Raw genomic sequence first — 21,580 nt, 5'->3', positions numbered from 1 at the left:
CTGTTCAATAACTAATGCATCCCATGTGTTTAGCTGTCCAGTCCTGTCTTGTCTGTTCTGTCTTTGCCCCACCTTGCTCCCTGCCAACCTGCCTGGTTATCTGTCTCTCCGTTTGTTCGTCTGTCACCTGTCTGTCTGTCATGTGTTTAATGTTACACTTTAAATGTGGTGCTATTGGGATTCAGGGTCAAAAAAAAAATGGTTACGGTAGGACAACATGTTAATATGAAGTAAATGTAAATCCTGATCACATTGGAATTTTTTTTTTTTGTTATGCTTTATTAAAAATAAAGTAACCTTTAAAGAAAAAAAAAAAAAAAAAAAAAAAAAAGCTAACAAAATCCTAAAAAAAAAAAACAAAAAAAAAACAAAAAAAAAAAACACCAACTTCAATGGTACTTCAACGCACTTTTATCAGTCACCATTATCAGCTCAGAATATAGTCTGTTTGTCCATTTTCTGGACTCCATCTCTGTCCATCTCTAATCATCTCTCAAAAACATTATCCTTTCAGTGTTCTATATAGGCCTGTATATATTATAGTTTGTACAACTCAGCCATACTATGCTCTTCACTATGCATTATGAATTACAAAACATACTCTAGCAAAATGACTACAACTTCTAAAAGATGTTTCTCCTTTTCTGTAATCTAACGTGTGGATGAGGGTTACAGTTTAGAATCGTTATTGATCTTTGTTTGGCTGAAAACTGTTGTCTTCTCCTCCAGGTGGTGGCATTTGGAATGATCTCCCCTGCTACCAGTCTCGCCCGTTTGTGTGTGCCAAGTAGTAAAGCATCTCGTGTGGAGTTCACAGACTATCTACCTTCCTTCTACAAGAAGAAGCAGAAGCAGAGCTTTTAGACATCAGACATGGTTGGTTCATGATTGATTCTTTTTCACTTAATATTTATATTATTTATCATTATTCTATTTTTTATAAAGGCTTGTTGTACAATGGCTGTCTGTACAATGTTTGACTCTGTGGAATTTTCAATTAAAGCTTGTGACACTCACGGAAGGTTGGATCTAATTTCGTTGGCTTTGCTGTAAATTCTCCCTTTTTGTACTTTGGGAAGTTCACTCTAAATAACGGCTCACTAGGTGATGTTCTTGCTTGGGGATCCCCAGCATTTTCGCTAAAGTGAAGGTAGAGTCTTTGGAGGAAAAATAATACTTTGATATATGTTGAAGAGCTTGTGTGTATGGTGTATAGACCATTATCATTGCACTCCCATTCATAGAACATGGAGTAAAAGCAGATCAATCTCTCTTCAAGCATTTGAAGAAATGTATCCCATTATATTCACCACCATTAACAAAGTCCCATTTATTTGAATTCTGCACAAGTTTAGGTACAGTAGTACTGACATCCTCTGCATGCCCTACTTGCATTTTTCTCAAAGATCCCCATCAAATAATCTTACAGTGAAAAGTTTAATTTGTGCTGTTATATGTGTAAAACCCTAAACTGGTCCAGTGACAAATTGTTTTGGTAATTTCAGGTGTCTCTGAATTCTTGAATATGCTCTTCCCATTAAAGTTTAACCACGCCATTCATGAACATTTATGACAATGTCATTGTAGTGTTGAAAGGTTTCAATGGGAGAGCTAATGGCCTTGAACCATATATCATCCTAACACAGACTCTTTTCAAAAGGGAAAGTCTTTTGGATAAGAGAACCATTTCCCAGATATCTTCATGCTGTCTGCATGCCACTCAACGAGAGTCCAGCGTTAGACATCATAATGGCACTAGGAGACCTAATGAAATCTTCATAGAAACCATTGACATTTTGTGTGTTCATCTGGGTACATTGTTCCTGTAATGTGTTTTGTTTTGATTTGTCTCATTTTTGTTTCTTTTTTTTTGTAATGTATTGCCTTACATTGGTTCATAGATAAATGGTTCAAAAGGAAACATTAAGTTAACAAATGTAAAACTGCACTGTTTGAATTGTAAATTATGGATGAATTAGTGGAGATCTATAATACCTCACTGAGCAGTGTTTTTGATCTCCATGCCCCGGTCAAATCACGTATTGTTAATTTCTCACGGTCTGCTCCATGGTTCACTCATGAACTGAGGAAAATGAAAACAGCTGGGCGTGTCTTGGAAAGGCGATGCAGACACTCTGGGCTCACAGTCCATAAGCTGGCCTTCCGTGAGCATCAAAAGGCCTACTCAAATTCCCTTAAAGATGCTCGCTCACAGTTCTACTCCAGCCTAATAAATGAAAACCCTGGAAACTCTAAACAGCTTTTTTCCACCATAAAGCATCTCCTGAAACCACAACCATCCTCCTCAACTGAAGCTACAGAAGAGCAATGTAACAGCTTCATCGACTTTTTCAGATCAAAGGTCGACAGCATTCGCTCTGAGATGTCCAGCTCTCCATCTCTGCTTCCCTCTGACGCCAACACCCTATCTGCAAGTGTGCTGTCTCCCCTGCATCTTGCTGAGGTTCAGGAGAGCCATGTTGAGGAAATCATCAGGAAAATGAAACCCTGTACCTGTACCCTGGACCCCATTCCCACTGCTCTGCTCAAGTCACACATCCCCACTCTCAGTCCTCTCATCACCAAAATTGTCAACCTTTCCCTTCAGTCAGGCTGTGTCTCACCGGCTCTCAAGGTCGCTGTCATCCGTCCCCTTCTCAAGAAGCCCACCCTGGACCCGGAGGTCCTAGCCAACTACCGGCCTATCTCCAACCTTGCCTTCCTGTCCAAAGTGCTAGAGAAGGTAGTTGCTTCTCAACTTCAGGACCACCTCAAACACAACAACCTGTTTGAAAAATTCCAGTCAGGATTCCGTTCAGCCCACAGCACTGAAACCGCCTTGCTCAGGGTGACGAATGACCTGCTGATGACAGCCGATGCAGGATCACCCTCACTCCTCATCCTCCTGGATCTGACTGCTGCATTCGACACAGTGGATCACACAATCCTCCTAGAGCGCCTCCACACCACCATTGGACTGTCAGGCTCTGCACTCAAGTGGTTCCAGTCCTACCTATCTGGCAGAACTGAGTATGTCTCACTGGGAAGATGCAATTCCAGACAGCTCCCTGTCTCCTGTGGTGTTCCACAAGGGTCTGTCCTCGGCCCCATCCTCTTTATTATCTACATGCTCCCCCTCGGCTGTGTTGTCAGCAGACATGGGATGTCCTTCCACTGCTATGCCGATGACACACAGCTGTACATAAAAACTGCCCCAAGCCCCTCTGCTGCCATGTCATGTCTCACTGCCTGTCTTGGGGAGATAAAGGCATGGATGAGAAACAACTTCCTCCAGCTAAACAGCAGCAAAACCGAGGCCCTTCTTGTTGGCACTCCACACCAGGTTCAGTCATCCTCCATAACTCATCTCACCTTCGACAGTCAGGTCATACCCCTCTCCACCACAGTCACAAATCTAGGAGTTAGGTTTGACCCTCACCTCACCTTCAACGAACATATAAAGCATCTGTGCAAAATCTCCTTCTACCATCTCAAAAACATCGCCAAGCTCCGCCCCACTTTAACCCTGCCAGATGCTGAGAAGCTCGTCCACGCCTTCATCTCCTCAAGACTGGACTACTGCAATTCACTGTTCACTGGGATCACTGGCAGGAACATCCAAAAGCTGCAGTACATCCAGAACAGCGCTGCCAGGATCCTGATGAGAGTCAGGAAATACAACCACATAACCCCCATTTTACACTCACTGCACTGGCTCCCTGTCTCATCCCGCATTGACTACAAAGTCCTCCTACTCACCCACCAATGCATAAATGGTCATGCCCCCCCTTACCTGCAAGAACTCATCACCCCCCAAACATCAACCCGCCCCCTCAGATCCAATAACAGTCTGTCCCTGCAGATCCCAAACACCAGGCTACGCACCATGGGCGACCGGGCCTTCGCCGCTGCAGCCCCTCGACTGTGGAACAGCCTCCCGGACCACTTAAGGGCAACACAGACACTAGACTGTTTTAAGACTGGCCTAAAAACCTTTTTATTCATAAAGGCATTTCCTACTTTTTAAAAAATGTATATATTTTCTTAAACTGTCCTTTTGTCCTTTTGCACTCTGAGATTCTGCCTAGAATGAAGAGTGCATAACAAATAAAATGAATTATTATTATTTATTATTATTTGTAGAAGACTTAACTGGTGTAGCATTTGGCCCACCTAGTGCCTTAATTTTTAGATAAAGATATGTTTATGTTAGATATGTTGCCCAGGTTGGCAAAACAGTCAGATGAAAAGTGATCAGTGCAGCCGAACCACAGAGCAGTAAGAGTACAGAGTTTGCTTCATGGAGCTAACTAGAGCATCCAAGCGTAGCCAATGCCTGCAGTATTAAAATGGTGCCGGATAGGGTGGCATGGGGGGTAGTCCAAGGCCATGTGGAGAGGCCCCCTACATGGCTCTGGGGTGGTCTAATTCTAATGAGTGCCCCTTGGGACGTCACAGTGGAGAGTAACTCTGAAGGGCTCGCTGAAGCACATCTTTTCTGACATAAACAGCCCATAACAAACTGACTGGGTTGTTTTTTGTAATCGTTTTAGGGTTGGTAGGCATCCGAGATACCCAGAACTACTGCGCCTGCAGGGCATGGCATGACAGTTAGACTGGCTTGGAGGAATTGATTCATTCAAAAGCTAGATATTCATGTGGTTTTAACCAGGTTTCTCTTAGATATTCAGGCCATGTTCATGTTCCAACTTGAGGTGAAGTAAAACTTGTAACAGGCCAAGCCCAAGGTGTACCTATGGAGAAAGAACCCACACCAACCACCTGTGCATGCTGGATCAGTGCTGGTTGGGAAAATATGAGAAAAAGGTATACAGCAAAGATTTCGGAAACAGAACTTCGACAAGAAAAAGGCAATTTAATCACAAGTCTACAATGTTTATTTTGTGTACCAAAATAATAATAATTGAAACAGAGTATTGAAAGAGCTGGAGGACAATATTACATGCTCCATCAGAGCATGCATGGCATTGACGGTTAAAACAAATATCTGTTTGGCCTTTCAAAATATCCATGTGAGATAAATGTAAGCACCTCTCTGGATATCCTGCGGTCTCACTCTCCACTTCTGCAGTATCCTTTTACCGTCTTGCAGACAAGACCAGTATCTCCTAGAATTGTCACAGGTTCTTGGGGCTAATTTTTCATCTCGTGCTTATTAGAAAGTCTGATTTCAGGAAAGCTTTAAAAGGTCATCACTGAAACAGACCCCCACATCAATATACATGATGGGGTCATCACCTCTAAAACAGACAGTAGATGTAACGAGCCATAATCCTTCTAAACACATCACTGATTCTTTTCAGCACTTTGAATGGGATGGAAATAAACAGAACAGAACAGAAAATGATAAGACAAGAAAGCTTCCAATCCTGATGGATAATTGAAAAGGGGAACATTTCTGGACTTCTACTAAGATCCCACTTCATCCAAGACTAAGAGTTGGACGGAGAGGAAGGGATGTTTTCCTCATCGTCAGGTGGGCAGTCCACAAAATCAGCCAGCATTGACGCCATGGCCTCATCATAGATCTGAGGAGAGGTCACAGACAGAATTAACACTGACCTTGACATGTGTGAAGAATAGATAGACATATACCCAAGGAGGGATTGGATGGACTTATGAGCTGTGAAGTGCAAGAGGCCAGAGTTAGGAATTTCAATTTATTCTGGGTAAGTCATATTCATATAGTTATTGATTGATAAAGAAGCTAACATCCCACACAAAAAATAAATTCGACTACATAAATTCTTTAAGAACTTTTCAGTGCTTATCCATAAATAAAAAAGACATAATATGGAACACCACGGCCAAGGCTGAACTCCATTCCAACGGTCCTCTAAAGGGATGTGTTTTGGGCACGTGCAGTCACATATTTTGGTACTTTGGAGGCCAAAACTCTAGGCCTTTGTTATGATGCACATGCTCTTTGGTGAGCCATCCTTTTTGTTGATCGGTATCTACAACATCAATCAGTCGATTTCCTAGACTATGATTATCAGGAGACAACAGAGTCTGATCTGTTTCTTCATGGTAGGGTGATGCGTTGTACATGAAATGCATTACTTAAATAACAAAAATATCCTACCATTTCTCCCTTTAAGCCTAAATAACCCTGACAACATTCATGTCACACGTGTCACGTTCACTCTAAACTAGCCAACCATTTGCCAAGGCTCTCCTTTGCCTCGTCACTCCTCTTTGAACTCACCTTTTTTTTCTCAGTGCCTTTCTCCCCAACCTCTTCCTCCAGATCTTCCAACTTCCGCTTGACTCCTCTTGAATCCCCTCCTCCCTCCTTCTCCTCCCCCTCTGCTCCTGTTTTGGGTGCTTCTTCCATGCCTTGCAACCTCAGTTCCTGTCCAGGGGCATTGGCATCACTACAGCTAGCAAGCTCTTCTGGCTCAGGTCTGGACTGCAGAGGACCTTCCAGATCCCTGGCCTCTGAGCCTGTCCCCTGGATCTTTTCTAAGCCACCTGCTTCTAGGGAGGACACGCCCTCCTGTAGAGCCTCTTTCTGATCCCATGACCCGATTTCCGGTGTGCCCATCTCCAATCTGCTGGTCCCCTCATCCTGCCCCTCCATGTCTGGCCCCATGGCCCTGTCCCTCTGCCTCTCTCGCTGTGCTGCTGTTAAGATACCTTCCTCCCTCTCTGCTGCTCCAGTCACATCCTTCTCTTCTAAGCTCACTCCTTCCTTAACATCCACCCCCTCCTCCTCTTCACAGACTCCTCTTTTCTCCTCTACATGGCCACCTCCTTCACCTTGTAGCCTCTCTCTGTCCATGCTAAATAACTCCATCCCCCTCTCCTCCTCTGGCCTCATCACCTCCCCCTCCTCCCTACCAATTATGCCCCGTTCACTCTCTCCCTCCAGTGGAGGAATGTCTTCTGTCCCTTCTTCCTCCTCTTCGTCTATTTCTTCTCCTTCCTCCTCCTCCTCTTCATCATACTCCTCAAAGCCTTCGTAGTACTCATCCTCCTCTGGGAAATCACTTCCTTCTTCCTCCTCCTCTTCCTCATCTAGCCCTTCCTCCTCCTCCTCCCCCATCTCATCTTCATCCTCTATCTCTTCGTCCTCTTCGTCTTCATCATCCGTGCTGTTAATATTGATGACTGTCTGCTCCTCTTCACCGCCTATGTTCTGCTGCCTGACGGCGAGCTGGCTCATGTGGTTATGCATGTGAACTTGCATAGACAGTCCCAACCCTGATGGTGACGGCGAGGGCTGCATCAGCATCTGCTGGAGCTGAGCACTGGGCAGTGCCTCTCCCAGGGCCACAGGAGGTGGTGCCAGAGGGGTGGCTGAGCCCAGAGGAGGCACCAAAGGCACCAGTGGGCTGGCCTGGCTGCCTGGGAAGGAGCTGCTTGTGCTGGGTGTAGCAGGCAGGACCTGGTGGGGGAGAGATGTGGGGGTGGGGAGGTCACTGGTTAGTGGAGCATCTCCAGAACTGACGGCCTCCGTCCCTGACACCGTGGGAACTGCAGAGGGGCACGGACCAGCCACAGGACCCTGGACAGGGGGCCCTGAGTTACTGGGCATGGTCTGAGAGTTAGATGCACCATCTTGCCCCTCCTGTGTAAGTATGCCAGGGGGGACAATCACCACACTGTCGTCTGAGTCACTCTCCAGAGAGATCTCCACATCCTCCGGCTCCTCTTTATCGTAGCGAATGAAGATGTGCCGCTGGGCCTCCGGGGCTCCCAGGCCTGCCAGGTCAGCTGGGTGTGAGGGGGACAGGAGCAGATCACCTGGGGTACTGGGGAGGGCTGAGGGGGGCAGCCCAGGAGCAGCCAGGGACAAGTGGTTCTCCAAGGAGCCCAGCAGGGCAGAAGGGCCCAGAGAGAGAGGGTGGCGGGCGGGGAATGGAGGGCCTGAAGAAGGGCCAGCCAGGAGGGTTGGAAGGGTCAAGACGGGGTTCTGGGTGGGCGGAATGACAGTTGAGGTAGGTTTGAGTGCGAGGGGAGGCAGTGGGAGACAGATGGAAGGGGTGCGAGGGTGGAGCAAGCAGTTGCATATGGTCAAAGCCTCGGCACAGAAGGAAGACACCTGCAGGCAGAGAGGTGGAAAAAGATCATGAGAAAAAAAGAAAAAGAGCACAGAACACAAAACAAACATGCATTTCCTAAAATAACATTGCGGCAAACAGAACCAACACATTCAGTTTTTGAGGACCACGTTGTTATTGCGCAAGTTGCAGTTAGAAAATCGCGTTTTATCATATCACGATTTTATCGAAATGCAATTAATCGTTCAGCCCTAGTTAATCATTGCCTTTGTTAGCTGAAATGTGGCTTTTCTGTTTCTGTATATCTTTGATTCTTAAGTGCTGATGGTTCTAACTGTGTGTGCTTACAAGTGTACCTTCTGTGTGTGTGTGTAAGCAAGGACTGATAAAAAAATGACCTCAGAGACCCACCACATGGTAATCCTTGCTGACAGAGAACGCTAAGCTTTTCTATAAAAACGTCTCTCGTCTGCTGTGGTCTGGGAGTGGGCCAGTGCCTCTCTCTGGCCTTCCAGGACGTGGGTGAGCTCGACAAGCTTGTTGTTGTTATAATAAATAAACTTATATGCAACTACGGGGTCCTGAGGTAACTTGGGTGAATTTTCACAGAACACAAACATCTGTAAGTTTTCAAAGCTCACATGCAACAGTCTTGAAACCTTGTGATGTTGCACTTTCTGAACCTGTCTGATAAACACCACTTAAACTCTCCATCTTTGCACATCCTGTCCAATATCCCATTCCTAACAGATTTCCCCTTTCCCCATGCAGCATGCCCAAATTGGGAGATCAGTTTTGAGTGCTGACTAAGTACGAAAGACTATGGAACTTATTCCTTCAACACACATTCACACACCTCATTATTAGAAAGGAATTATACTGAAACTTAAATCCACTGAATCCACTGAGACTACACTCTGTGACCTCATTGTTGTTTCCAAAGACATGAAGCGAATCTGACCTTTAAACTGCGGTCGTGGCGTCCATGGCTGAACAGGGAGACGGCACAAGGGAGTGGCGGAGGCCAGCGCGGGCATGGCGCCAGCAGCAGTGCCAGTAGGAGGCGGTAGAGCTCCCGGCGGGGGGCAGGACTGCCATACTGACCACTCAACACCACGTCACACAACTGCTGCTGCTGCTGCAGCCGCACACACAGGGGAACCACAATGTCCTGCAGTCTCTGAGGAGGACAAAGAGAGAGAGATGAGCACACAGCACATAACCATCACCTCATGCTGCCTCTTCAGACAGAGAGATGAGTAAACCTACACCTTAGACTAAGTAACTGGAAATAACTACCTTCCATTTTCTGTCTCCGGAGAGACTGTGGGAACATTAGATAAGGAAGTGCATGGGACCAGGTGGTAGACAAAAGGTCAACTTGGTCAAAATGACTCATGTCCACACCCATTTTCTACAACCAAAAATATTTTATCTACGTTTGATTTCTTTTCCAGGGTCCCTGCTGTACCTCTACATTATTAGAATAAGTATTGCACCTAAAAAGGAAAAATGAATTCCTATAACAAACCTTGTGTAGCTCATCCTTCAGAAGAGTCCCGCAGTTGAGAATAATGTGTCTCAGAACTGCAATGAAGTTATTACAAACATTAATTGAATCAGTCAGAAACCTTATAAAATAGGGGATATAAGGAACATTCAATCTCTCCTCTCATATAACAATGGCCGTACCTCTCAGTGCAGACAGACAGGTGTCCTGATTGGCCAGCGCGTCTCCTTTCCTCTGCATCGTCATGGTACTCGTGTCTCCCAGAGCCAAACCCTTTGTCCGCCGAGGCCCCGTCTTGGGGCCAACCATGTCAGATCCTGAAGAGGGCCCCACCTTAAGCTGGGGGTTATGGGGTCACAGAAATACACCAAGAGAGTCATTGAAGGTGCACTTTCAGTCAAAAGACTGCTGCCACACATACATAATGTTTACTCACCTTGATGGCCTCTGACCCAGGTGTGACATCACTCATTAGATGGGTGAAGAGGAGCTCCGTGTGGGTGGGGCTTCCTTGCAGTACAGATGCAGAGGCTCCTCCCACCCGCACCCACAGTTCAAGTGTGCGGTAGAGGCACACACGCACAGCACTATATACAGGAGACACAGCAGAGGGTCAAACACACACACACACACACACACACACACAGCACTACATACAGGAGACACAGCAGAGGGTCAAACACACACACACACACACACACACACGCACTCACAGCACTATATACAGGAGACACAGCAGAGGGTCAAACACACACACACACACACACACACACACACACACACACACACACTCACAGCACTATATACAGGTGACACCGCAGAGGGTCAAACACACACACACACATACACACACACACACACACCTCACTCACTCACAGCACTATATACAGGAGACACAGCAGAGGGTCAAACACACACACACACACACACACCCCCACAGCACTATATACAGGAGACACAGCAGAGGGTCAAACAGCATGCATACATGTACCCTTTGTGTGCGCACATTCAAATGTGTGTATATAACAGCACACATACATGTACCCTTTGTGTGCGCACATTCAAATGTTTGTATATAACAGAACACATACATGTACCCTTTGTGTGCGCACATTCAAATGTTTGTATATAACAGCACACATACATGTACCCTTTGTGTGCGCACATTCAAATGTGTGTATAACAGCACACATACATGTACCCTTTGTGTGCGCACATTCAAATGTGTGTATAACAGGACACATACATGTACCCTTTGTGTGCGCACATTCAAATGTGTGTATATACAAGCACACAAACATGTACCCTTTGTGTGCGCACATTCAAATGTGTGTATATAGCAGCTCACATACATGTACCCTTTGTGTGCGCACATTCAAATGTGTGTATAGAACAGTCAAATGTGTGTTTATAACAGTCAAATGTGTGTATATACAGCCGCGGAAAAAATTAAGAGACCACTTCAAAATTATCAGTTTCTCTGGTTTTACTATTTATTGGTATGTGTTAAAGTAAAATGTACATTTTAGTTGTATTCTATAACCTACTGGCAACATTCCTACCAAATTTCAAATAAAAATATTGTCATTTAGATCATTTATTTGCAGAAAAATGACAATTGGTCAAAATAGCAAAAATGATGCAGTGTCTTCAGATCTCGAATAATGCAAAGAAAACAAGCTCATATTCATTTTTAAACTACACAATACTAATGCTTACACTTAGGAAGAGTTCAGAAATCAATATTTGGTGGAATAACCTTGATTTAAAATCACAACGTTCATGTGTCTTGGCATGCTCTCCACCAGCCTTTCACATTGCCGTTGGGTGACTTTATGCTACTCCTGGCGCAAGAATTCAAGCAGCTCGGCTTCTTTTCATGGCTTGTGACCATCCATCTTCCTCTTGATCACATTTCAGAGGTTTTTTTATGGGATTCAGGTCTCGAAATTGGGCTGGCCATGACAGGGTCCTGATCTGGTGGTACTCCATCCACACCTTTACTGGCCTGGCTGTGTGGCATGGAGCATTGCCCTGCTGGAAAAAACATTTCTCAGAGTAGGGGAACATTGTCAGAGCTAAAGGAAGCAAGTTTTTTTTCCGGGACAACGTTGTACTTTGCCTGGCAGAGGTTTGTAAAAGACCATAAGGATTGAAAAAAGCGGACTGGAGGGTCTTCTAGTTCGTCTTCTCTGATGAGTCCAATTTTCAGCTTTGCCCAACACATGGTCGTCTGATGGTTAGACGGAGACCTGGAGAGGCCTACAAGCCAGAGAGTCTTGCACCTACTGTGAAATCGGACTCATCAGAGAAGACGAACTTAGAAGAACCTCCAGTCCGCTTTTTCAACCCTTATGGTCTTTTACAAACCTCAGCCAGGCAAAGTACAACGTTGTCCCGGAAGAAAAACTTGCTTCCTTTTGCTCTGACAATGTTCCCCAACTCTGAGAAGTGTTTTTTCCAGCAGGGCAATGCTCCATGCCACACAGCCAGGCCAGTAAAGGTGTGGATGGAGTACCACCAGATCAGGACCCTGTCATGGCCAGCCCAATTTCGAGACCTGAATCCCATAAAAAAACCTCTGAAATGTGATCAAGAGGAAGATGGATGGTCAAAAGCCATGAAAAGAAGCCGAGCTGCTTGAATTCTTGCGCCAGGAGTAGCATAAAGTCACCCAACGGCAATGTGAAAGGCTGGTGGAGAGCATGCCAAGACACATGAACGTTGTGATTTTAAATCAAGGTTATTCCACCAAATATTGATTTCTGAACTCTTCCTAAGTGTAAGCATTAGTATTGTGTAGTTTAAAAATGAATATGAGCTTGTTTTCTTTGCATTATTCGAGATCTGAAGACACTGCATCATTTTTGCTATTTTGACCAATTGTCATTTTTCTGCAAATAAATGATCTAAATGACAATATTTTTATTTGAAATTTGGTAGGAATGTTGCCAGTAGGTTATAGAATACAACTAAAATGTACATTTTACTTTAACACATACCAATAAATAGTAAAACCAGAGAAACTGATAATTTTGAAGTGGTCTCTTAATTTTTTCCGCGGCTGTATATATAACAGTCTGTTACCAATATGCCCTCTGTTGTCCGATGCTGGCCTCTGGTGGGGGAGTCCATGCTGACAGAGACTGAGAGAAGAGCCTCGTCAGCACACTGCTGTATTGGACCAGACTCCCGCCAGCTCTGTCATTCACACACAAACAGACACACAGATACAGACACACAACACACAAAGAGAGAAAAAGTATAACAATCACTACTATTCACTGAATTAAATTACCTACAGGTATACAAAATCTCTAAAAGTTCTACCTAAATGAATGTATAGATAAAAGTCCACTTGGGGATGGTCATACCGGCACCAACAGTGAAATCTTACAAAAAGGGCACAAGTAACTTTTATCACAAGTCTTCGTTTCGTTTTCATTACATTTTCACAGTCTAGTTTGTCTCCTCCTACAAGCTTTAACTACTCTAGGGGTGTGTAAAGTCATTTTATCACTCACACTTTGATGAGCGTAGACAGGACCTCCATTGTCTCACTATGGATAGAGGGCAAGACCAGCAGCTTCAGGCAGCCATCACCTGTGAGGTTCTGAAAAATAAACATCAAAAAGAAAGATCTTATAACCATGATTAAACAGCAGACTGGGAGCAAAATGAGCGTTACTGAGTAGCGGATCTATAGTACATGAGGAAGACACTCACGATGTTCTTGCTGCTCACAGCCAAGGCCCGACACACAAAGTTGAGAACATGCTGGACGGGTAATCTGACAGGAGAGCCTGGGTCCACGCTACCCACAAGAAAAGAAATAAATCAAGAAATGAAATAGTACTACATGTTAGATTGATTTGAACTGAATGTCCTCTGCAGTATAACCACCTGTGTCTGAACTGTAAGTACCTGAGTGTGTTTTTAAGTGCCAGGCACACAGCCCTGTATCTGTGTCTGAACTGGAGAACCAGCAGAGGATCGATGTCATCAAGAGGAGAAAAGGGCAGCTCAAGGCCTGGGCCCTCGTACTGCACCACTGATTCTGTGGTGGAAAAAAAAGTGTCAGTAGTGCACCTCACAGTAGGGCACCTCACATACAGACTTCCAATGTCAAACCTTACTTTGATTTCCTGGACAACACTACAATGATGTAACAAACCTATGCAAATCCATACATTTAAGTTAAACATTTAGTTTTGGTCCACTTATTCCCTTAATGCAACCCTCTTGACCCAGATTATGTCACTTTGGTCATTCTGACATGCTATGATATTTTTGAAGATTTAGGAAACTTTAAACAGTGATTCCAAAGTCAAATGTGGTTTTTATATCTAGCACAGCGGCAGGCAAAATAATAACTACTTACTAACCGAGAGTGAGGTCAACGCGGGAAATATCAGACGGTTGATACGGCAAAGCCGAAGTCTGATATTTCCCTGCATGACTGAACGGTCGAGGTTAGTAAGTTGTTTATTATATGGCATTTTTAGCTCTTTTCATTTTGAAAATAAATGGTAAGTTTACATAGAAAGCATGTTCTTTTTTAAACTCTTAAGTGTTCTCAAGACACAGTGTATTTCAGGTGTTGCCAAGCAAACAATTACTTGCTAACTTCAAGTTACAATGATCAATAGAAAACGGACAACAGGGCTCAGCTTAAATGGCTTTAATTTACAGTTAAACACAAGTGATTCAAACTATAGTAGTCTAGTCTTCATCATCACTTTCAAGAACACATTTTCGCTGCTTCTGAATTGTACTGACCTGTACTAAGTCCTATAAAGTATTATCCGATATCAAAATGTCCGTGAGTTCTTGAGTCTATCAGTACTAAACATTACATGAATTTCCTCATGGCTCATTAATATTGCTAATTTTTTAAGATGACGTGACTGGAGGGCAATAATAATACTTATTATATGGCAACGACAGTACGAGCATTCTGATTGGCTATTGGGTAGTCATGCCAGACGCGCATTGACGTTCTAGCCGGTCTGCAGTCTGATAAGTATTCTTATTACACACCCCTCAATCTTAAAAATGAGTGATACCATGTACCAAGTACTAAACATTACATCCTTAAAAATTAGCGATATAGCAACAGCCATGAGCATGTATTGATAGAATCAGGACTCCTATTATGAAATTATGTGACAACAGGAAACAGTTGAATGTCGTGGTAACATGACAGTTGAAGAATAAAGACTCAGGAATTCGCGAACATTTTGATATCGGGTAATACTTTATAGGACTTCAGAAGCAGCGAAAATGTGTTATTGAAAGTGATGATGAAGACTTGACAACTATAGTTTGAAAACCTTGTGTTTAACTGTAAATTAAAGCCATTTAAGCTGAGCCCTGTTGTCCGTTTTCTATTGATCATTGTAACTTGAAGTTAGCAAGTCATTGTTTGCTAGGCAACACCTGAAACACTGTGTCGTGAGAAGACTTGAGAGCTGAACAAAACGACATGTTTTCTATTTACAATTACCATTTCTTTTCAAAATGAAAAGAGCTTAAATGCCATATAATAAACAACTTACTAACCTCGACCGTTCGGTCATGCAGGTATATCAGACTTCGGCCCCCCCCGCATCAACCTCGCCTCTGTCTGATATATACCTGCATGACCTCACTCTCGGCCAGTAAGTAGTTATTATCAGACGGCAGACCAGTGAGGAGGTCAATACGAGGCCATTAGCCAATCAGAATGCTCGTACTGTCGTTGCCATATAATAATATGTACTTATTATACGGCTCCTCAGAATGTTGCAGAAAGTTCTATTGATTTTGTGATTTTTCTTCATATCCTTCAAATGATTCCACAAGTACTCCATTCACTTAGCATTTCATTGGAAATTCATTGTAACTTGAAGTCAGCAAGTAAAAGGTTTCTAACGCAACATGTGAAACTTCATGGCTTTTAGCTAGAGCTCTACCTCTATGTGCCAGTGCGAGCTGTGAGATACTTGGCAGAGGTGTTGTGTGTTCCAGAGGCCTGGCTAACACCTGAAGTGGACCTTAGACCATTTTCGATCGGGCCCTGAGGCTCTGGAACAATCTGCCTCAGGGAATCAGGTTGGCCGAGTCCGAGGCATCCTTTAAGTCCCATCTTAAAACACTCTTTTAAAGAGAAGCGCCTCTCCCCATATTGGCTTTTATATAGCCCGCCTAATTGTTTCTATCGGCTTTCTTTTAAAATCTAATCTTATGAATGTTTTTTTAATACTCCTGTAAAGGACTATGACATGGAATCTATAAATAAAGATTATTATTATTATTATTATTATTATTGTTATCATAATAATAAAAGAAAAGCCCTGAACAAAACCATCCATCCAAGTCCACACAGCATGCTTACCAGTCTCTGCTCCTTGGTAGAGCTTGGCAAGAATGCTGTTGGCTGAAGCAAGGAGGCAGTGAGTCTGATTGGTCCAGCTCTCGGCTCTGCGACTGCCACCCCCTCTCTCCAGGACGCCACCCAGGCAAGGCAGGCGCCCATAACAATCACATGCCACCTTCGGATTAAGAGGGAGTTTAGAGATTCAGAAAAAATCTTCAGCTGAAGGAATATTCACACATTTCATACATCTGAATAAAAGTAATGACCAACAAACCTCTTGCACTTTGGGATTATCAGAATCCATTTTAGACAGGAAATAGGCCCCCAGCTTTTCCTGTGACGGTAAAACACATTCATTCTACTGTACAAAGATCTATTGACAAGTGGATATTTTTTCACAAAAACGATCTGTGGTGAAATCAAATGTCCAATCACTCACCCTCAAAGAGCCACAAGCGCGGGGGTAGTAAGTCATACACGCCATCATACCTTCCATCGCCACCAGGTGGGACTGTCACATACAGGAAGAGAACGCACATCATTCACATTCACTGGGGCAGTTTGGCAATATACACAGGTAAATCACACCCTTTTCTGTTTCATTCAGTATCAAATAACAGTGAGGCAATGTATAGGGCAGGGAGGAGAAGGGCAGGGAGACGATCAGAAACATGGGACATGAACTCATACACGTATCAGGATAAGTATGCCAGCATACATGTGGCAAATGTACACAATACATACAAACATAACATGGTATATAAACCATACATACAAAATTGTTAGTGGATAAGGTGGGGAGAGAGCACTGAAGTATTGTGAAAACCACGTATACAGAGGGTATACAGTGTGCTTGTAAGGGTAAGTAGAGCAAGTTCAACAAGTTCATATTTTCATCATCAGTGTCTGTCACATTCGATCCAAACTCAAATCAAAACATGATATGAATGAATGAATGCAAAAAAGCTATTGAAGTAGCTGAAAAATCTGAATTAAAAAGCATTAAAACTCAACTTTTTATACATCTGTCTAATTAGTAAATTTGATTGAGGCAAACTTATAAAATATAATGATAGTTCGGGGATTTATTCAAATGTTATTGTTAATAATTACATTTATGGATTATTTTTTACTTTAACTTAAATGTTTTTGAAAGAATACAAAGGTACTTAGATATGACCAAGAGAAGAGAGGTGGTGAAAACATTCAATCACACCTCTCCCAGGTCATTTGTTATAACAGGACATTTAACCAGAAACTCTTACTTTTTAAGTCCGAATACAAATTAATCGAAGATGCATTGGATTATTATTATGAATTATTGTCCATCATTATTAACTCTGATCCTTAAATGTCACAGTCCAGGGAGAAAATAGCACTCACTAAATCATACCATTTAAATAGGTTGTTGCTGATCCAGTGGTTGTTCTATTGCACAGGGATTTAAATGGAATTACTAAATTAGCTACAGGAATCCAGTAAAGCGTGACAAGCAGAGCATTTTCATGTGTCCCCTTTGACTGATCCAAGACCAAACGCATTCTGAATCATCTGCAGTCTCACCTCACAGTAAGCCTGTTAAAAGGGAATTGCTATTCATGACTAAATAACTGCAAAATGTTGTTTCTGTATACCATGTCATAACATCGTATTCACTCATGGGAAACTACACGGGGTGGACAGCATGAAGAAATGCCAGGAAATTGTAGCCTCAAACTAAATAGCTGCTAAAGGTCTACTGTGTAATGATGCACATAAGCAAAGCTTTGTTTACATTCATGAGGTTGCACAAATTAAAAAATTGTGTCTATCAAGAATACAAACAAACTAATGTCAAGATCATTCCCTACCTGAAAATGATTTGCCAAGCCAATTTTATAATATAGTGGGAATATTCTGAAATGTATTGACTAAATAAGCAGGTACTCAAGTAGCAATCTGGCTAACTGTTTAGTAAAATCTTACTGCAAACTTCATGGAAATCCACACACACCAATGCAAAATTCAAATAGAGGGATTACACCACACTACAGCAAAGGTTATCATTACCAATTAAATTACCTAGTCGACATAATTTACTTATAATTATTATATTAGTAATTCATATAATTTAAATTATTATAATGTATTATAGTTTGCTATAGTATAACTAACTCTGTAATCATGTCAACTATTGTCTAAACAACAAATGTAATCATATTTGGGTAGCAGACTTGCCACTAATTGAAGCTACAATCGCTCAAAAACTGCTACTGTACAGTGATGATATTTGAAGGAGTTGAACTTTGAGAACCTGTCAGGACTCTCAGGTCAGGACAAGTAAATGACAGGGCGAAATTAAAGTAGCCTAGTAATGTAAACATTTGTCTTTAAATTTGCTGCTTTCAGTTTATAACATGACTAGACGGTTGATAGATAATTTGTCCAAAATTGAGTAATAATCAGACAGACAGACAGTTATTTGTCCAAATTCCATTCTGGTCAACATAAACAATAACATTGCAAATTAAAACACACAATCCCACACTACTCACTAAACAGCATATCGCATTTCAAAACTACTGGTAAAATATAGTAATTTTAACATTATTGACATTATTAAGCACTTATACAAACATATCAGAAGGTTACCAAACATACCTCTGCCTTAAGGCTAAGCAAGGAGGTCAAGATGCCCAGGATGGAGTTGAGTCCAATTTCCCTGGCCAGTTCTGGGATCTGTGAGGAGTACTGCAGGAGGTCCTGGAGCACAATAACTGCCATCTGAACTGAGGGCAGAGGAGCCTGGGACTAGACAAGCCGGGAGAAGAGACAGAGGATCATTTGGCTTGAATTAACAAAATCTGACTATAAATCAAACATGTCTTCACTGAACTTATCTGTATAAATAACTTAGCTGCCTACCAGACACAATGAAGACTAATTAGGAAAATGAATGAAAGGTACAGACTGCAAACAGTTGTAGAATATTAACATGAGAAGGAATGTTTGGCTACATTGGGTGCTCAACCAATCCTGGGTCTCCATAACAACTGATCACACACTATATCTCATGCAGGCAGCAATTTACAAAACAAATTTTCACTTCTTTTTGTTCATATCCATAAGTTGTTTGTATTCTATTCTTTCGTCAAAGTGGTGGAGAACACTCTTACCAGGTGTAATCATGTTCTTTAAGTCCACAAATTCTGAGCTCAACACAAGAACACTGAACACACACATGCTGACTACGTTTATTTAGGCTAACAGTATGTCGAATTCCATTTTTTTGGTGGCCTCTCTCCACTTCCTGGGCATGAGCCAGGGTAATTACACTTGGCACAACACCTGCCCTTATATAGTGTTTAGGGGGTGTTACCCATGTAAATAATAAACAACCAGCCACCTGAATCCAATTCATGATCAAGTGGGATTTATCATTCAGTACACTAGGGTAAGAGCAGATTTGGATGGTTAAGAACATCTGGTGCATCTAGAAATGTAAGAGAATAGTTCTGCATGAGGCCCAGTGTGTCAGCTCACCTGAATAACCTGCTGGAGAGAACGCAGCCAGGACAAGCAATGCTGCTGGAAGAGTTCATTGGAGCCATCCTTCACCAGCATTGACAGAAGACAAAGACCCTCAAACCTATCATACACACATTAACAAACAAACAAAAAGGAATGTTATTTATATCAGATGCTCACAAAACTAAAACCAAACATTATGTCACATCAAGAGAGTCTGAGACATGTCAGTGATCGTCTCGCTTTGGAACCATCATATAATGGAGAGTTAACCTATCGGGGGAGCAATTGACTCACCTGGTTTTGCTTGAGCCTAGACGTGCATTGCTGAGTCCCACAAGACCACCAACCGCTCCACAATTCTGCACACATGTTCATGTTTACCATAAGTGCCACAATATATACAACAACATTCAACAAAAATGTGACAGCTTTGTTGGCCGAGATCATCTGGGAATTGAATCTGATGATGCTCTGTTTGAGTTAATTGTCTAACATCTTTTATGTTGGTGAATTGTTCAACTAGCCATGTTAACATATGGCTAACGTTAAATGCACCCATCCTGAAGGGTATGATGACAGACCAAGAACACATGGATACAACTTATTCTTTAAACGACTCTACATGGGCAGTTCAGATACATTGTAACAAAATAGTCAGTCAAACAAGACTGTGGTCTACCTTTCCGCAAGCGAACTTAGCTATCCTGTGTTAGAGAGTTTGCCATCATGGCTAGCTAACGTTACGCTAACAGCACGGTGATCATGAACACACTCGTGAAGCAGTTTTACCTGTGTTGATACCACGCCATGCTCCCGATAATTTGCCAAAAGTGAGGGCAAATATTCGGGTCGTTCCTCTTTCAAAACTGACACCAACCCCTCGGTCAGCCGCATACTGGCGGAGCCATGCAGCCAACCCGCCGTAGCCATCTTTGAGCTTCGGCACACATCTACGTCATCATAACTCGACGAAACTTTCAGGTTTGGGCATCTTCAAGGTAGTCTATGCCATAGACATATATAGATATATATGTCTATATATATGTCTATGGTCTATGCAGTCCAGTGTTTTTCAACTGAATGATTAATGATAATTTTGATTTAATAGATGATGTAAGAATAAACAGAGCATATGCTGATGATGGAGCTTTGTGGATAAGAGGGCTTAAGATTGGAAACATTACAGCTAAAATGCAACTAGCTATTAACAGGGTTAAGAAATGGGCATTAATGGGGTTTTCATTTATCTGTGGAGAAATCTCAAGTCATCTGTTTTTCAAAGAAAATAACTAATTCTGCTATAGAAATTAAGCTAAATGGACAAGTTTTAAAGCAAGTCAATACCATTAGGTACCTGGGAGTGTGGTTTGATGTAAAGTTAACGTTTAAACTTTAAGGAACACATTCAGAAGAGCTTCAGGAACATCCTTAAAATAATTTATATTGCTCTGATTAGATCAGTTTTCGATTATGGATGTATTGTGTACAGATCTAAATCAAAGACACACCTTAACGTACTTGACAGAATGCAGGCTAAAAGGCTCAGAGTATGCTGTGGTGCATTTAGAACTTCTCCTGTAGGCCTACCAGCGCTGCAAGAAGAGACGGGAGAAATGCCATTACACCTCAGGCGTCTGAAATTGAGTTTGGCTTATTGGGTCAATTTAAAAGGACATAAGACATCTCATCCTACTAAGCAGGTCCTTTAAGACGCCTCCTATATGGAGAAACTAGTCGTATGCATTGCTAAGGTGTGATTTTGGCCCATTCTTCCACCCATACGGTCTTCAAATCTTGAAGGTTCCGTGGGCCTCTTCTAAGAACTCTGATCTTCAGTTCTTTCCATAGATTTTCAATTGGATTCAAGTCAGGTGATTTGCTGGGCCATTCTAGCAGCTTTATTTTCTTTTTCTGAAACCAATTGAGAGTTTCTTTGGCTGTTCATTGTCTTGCTGAAATGTCCATCCTTGTTTCATCTTAATCATCTTGATAGATGGCAGCAGATTTTGATCAAGAATGTCTCGGTACATTCATCTTTCCTTCAATTATGTGAAGTTTGCCAGTACAGTATGCTGAAAAGCAGCCCCACACAATGATGTTCCCACTTTCAAACTTCACTGTTGGGATGATGTGCAGTGCCATTTGTCCTCCAAACTTTAAACGAGTTTCAACATG

The 21,580-nt window shown here is 42.5% G+C and overlaps 1 protein-coding gene across 1 annotated transcript; it reads right to left on the bottom strand.

Annotated features, from left to right (window-relative positions):
• Positions 1-4,856: 4,856 nt before the first annotated feature.
• On the bottom strand, positions 4,857-20,336 carry pelp1 (proline, glutamate and leucine rich protein 1). The gene is made up of 17 exons (XM_080839998.1): positions 20,195-20,336; positions 19,700-19,764; positions 19,418-19,523; positions 18,536-18,685; positions 16,335-16,406; positions 16,170-16,229; positions 15,914-16,070; positions 13,462-13,594; positions 13,264-13,351; positions 13,062-13,150; positions 12,625-12,738; positions 9,974-10,124; positions 9,720-9,876; positions 9,559-9,614; positions 8,989-9,207; positions 6,230-8,068; positions 4,857-5,549 (listed from the first exon to the last, which is right to left on the bottom strand). The coding sequence occupies exons 1-17, from the start codon at positions 20,333-20,335 to the stop codon at positions 5,454-5,456; spliced, it is 3,693 nt and encodes a 1,230-aa protein (XP_080696124.1). The 5' UTR covers position 20,336; the 3' UTR covers positions 4,857-5,453.
• Between the last annotated feature and the right edge of the window lie 1,244 nt (positions 20,337-21,580).

Source organism: Sprattus sprattus (genome assembly GCF_963457725.1).
Source record: "Sprattus sprattus genome assembly, chromosome: 5".
Taxonomy (NCBI): Eukaryota; Metazoa; Chordata; class Actinopteri; order Clupeiformes; family Clupeidae; genus Sprattus; species Sprattus sprattus.
The sequence above is the reverse complement of the archived record's forward strand: the minus strand, read 5'-3'. Positions and strand labels throughout refer to the sequence as shown.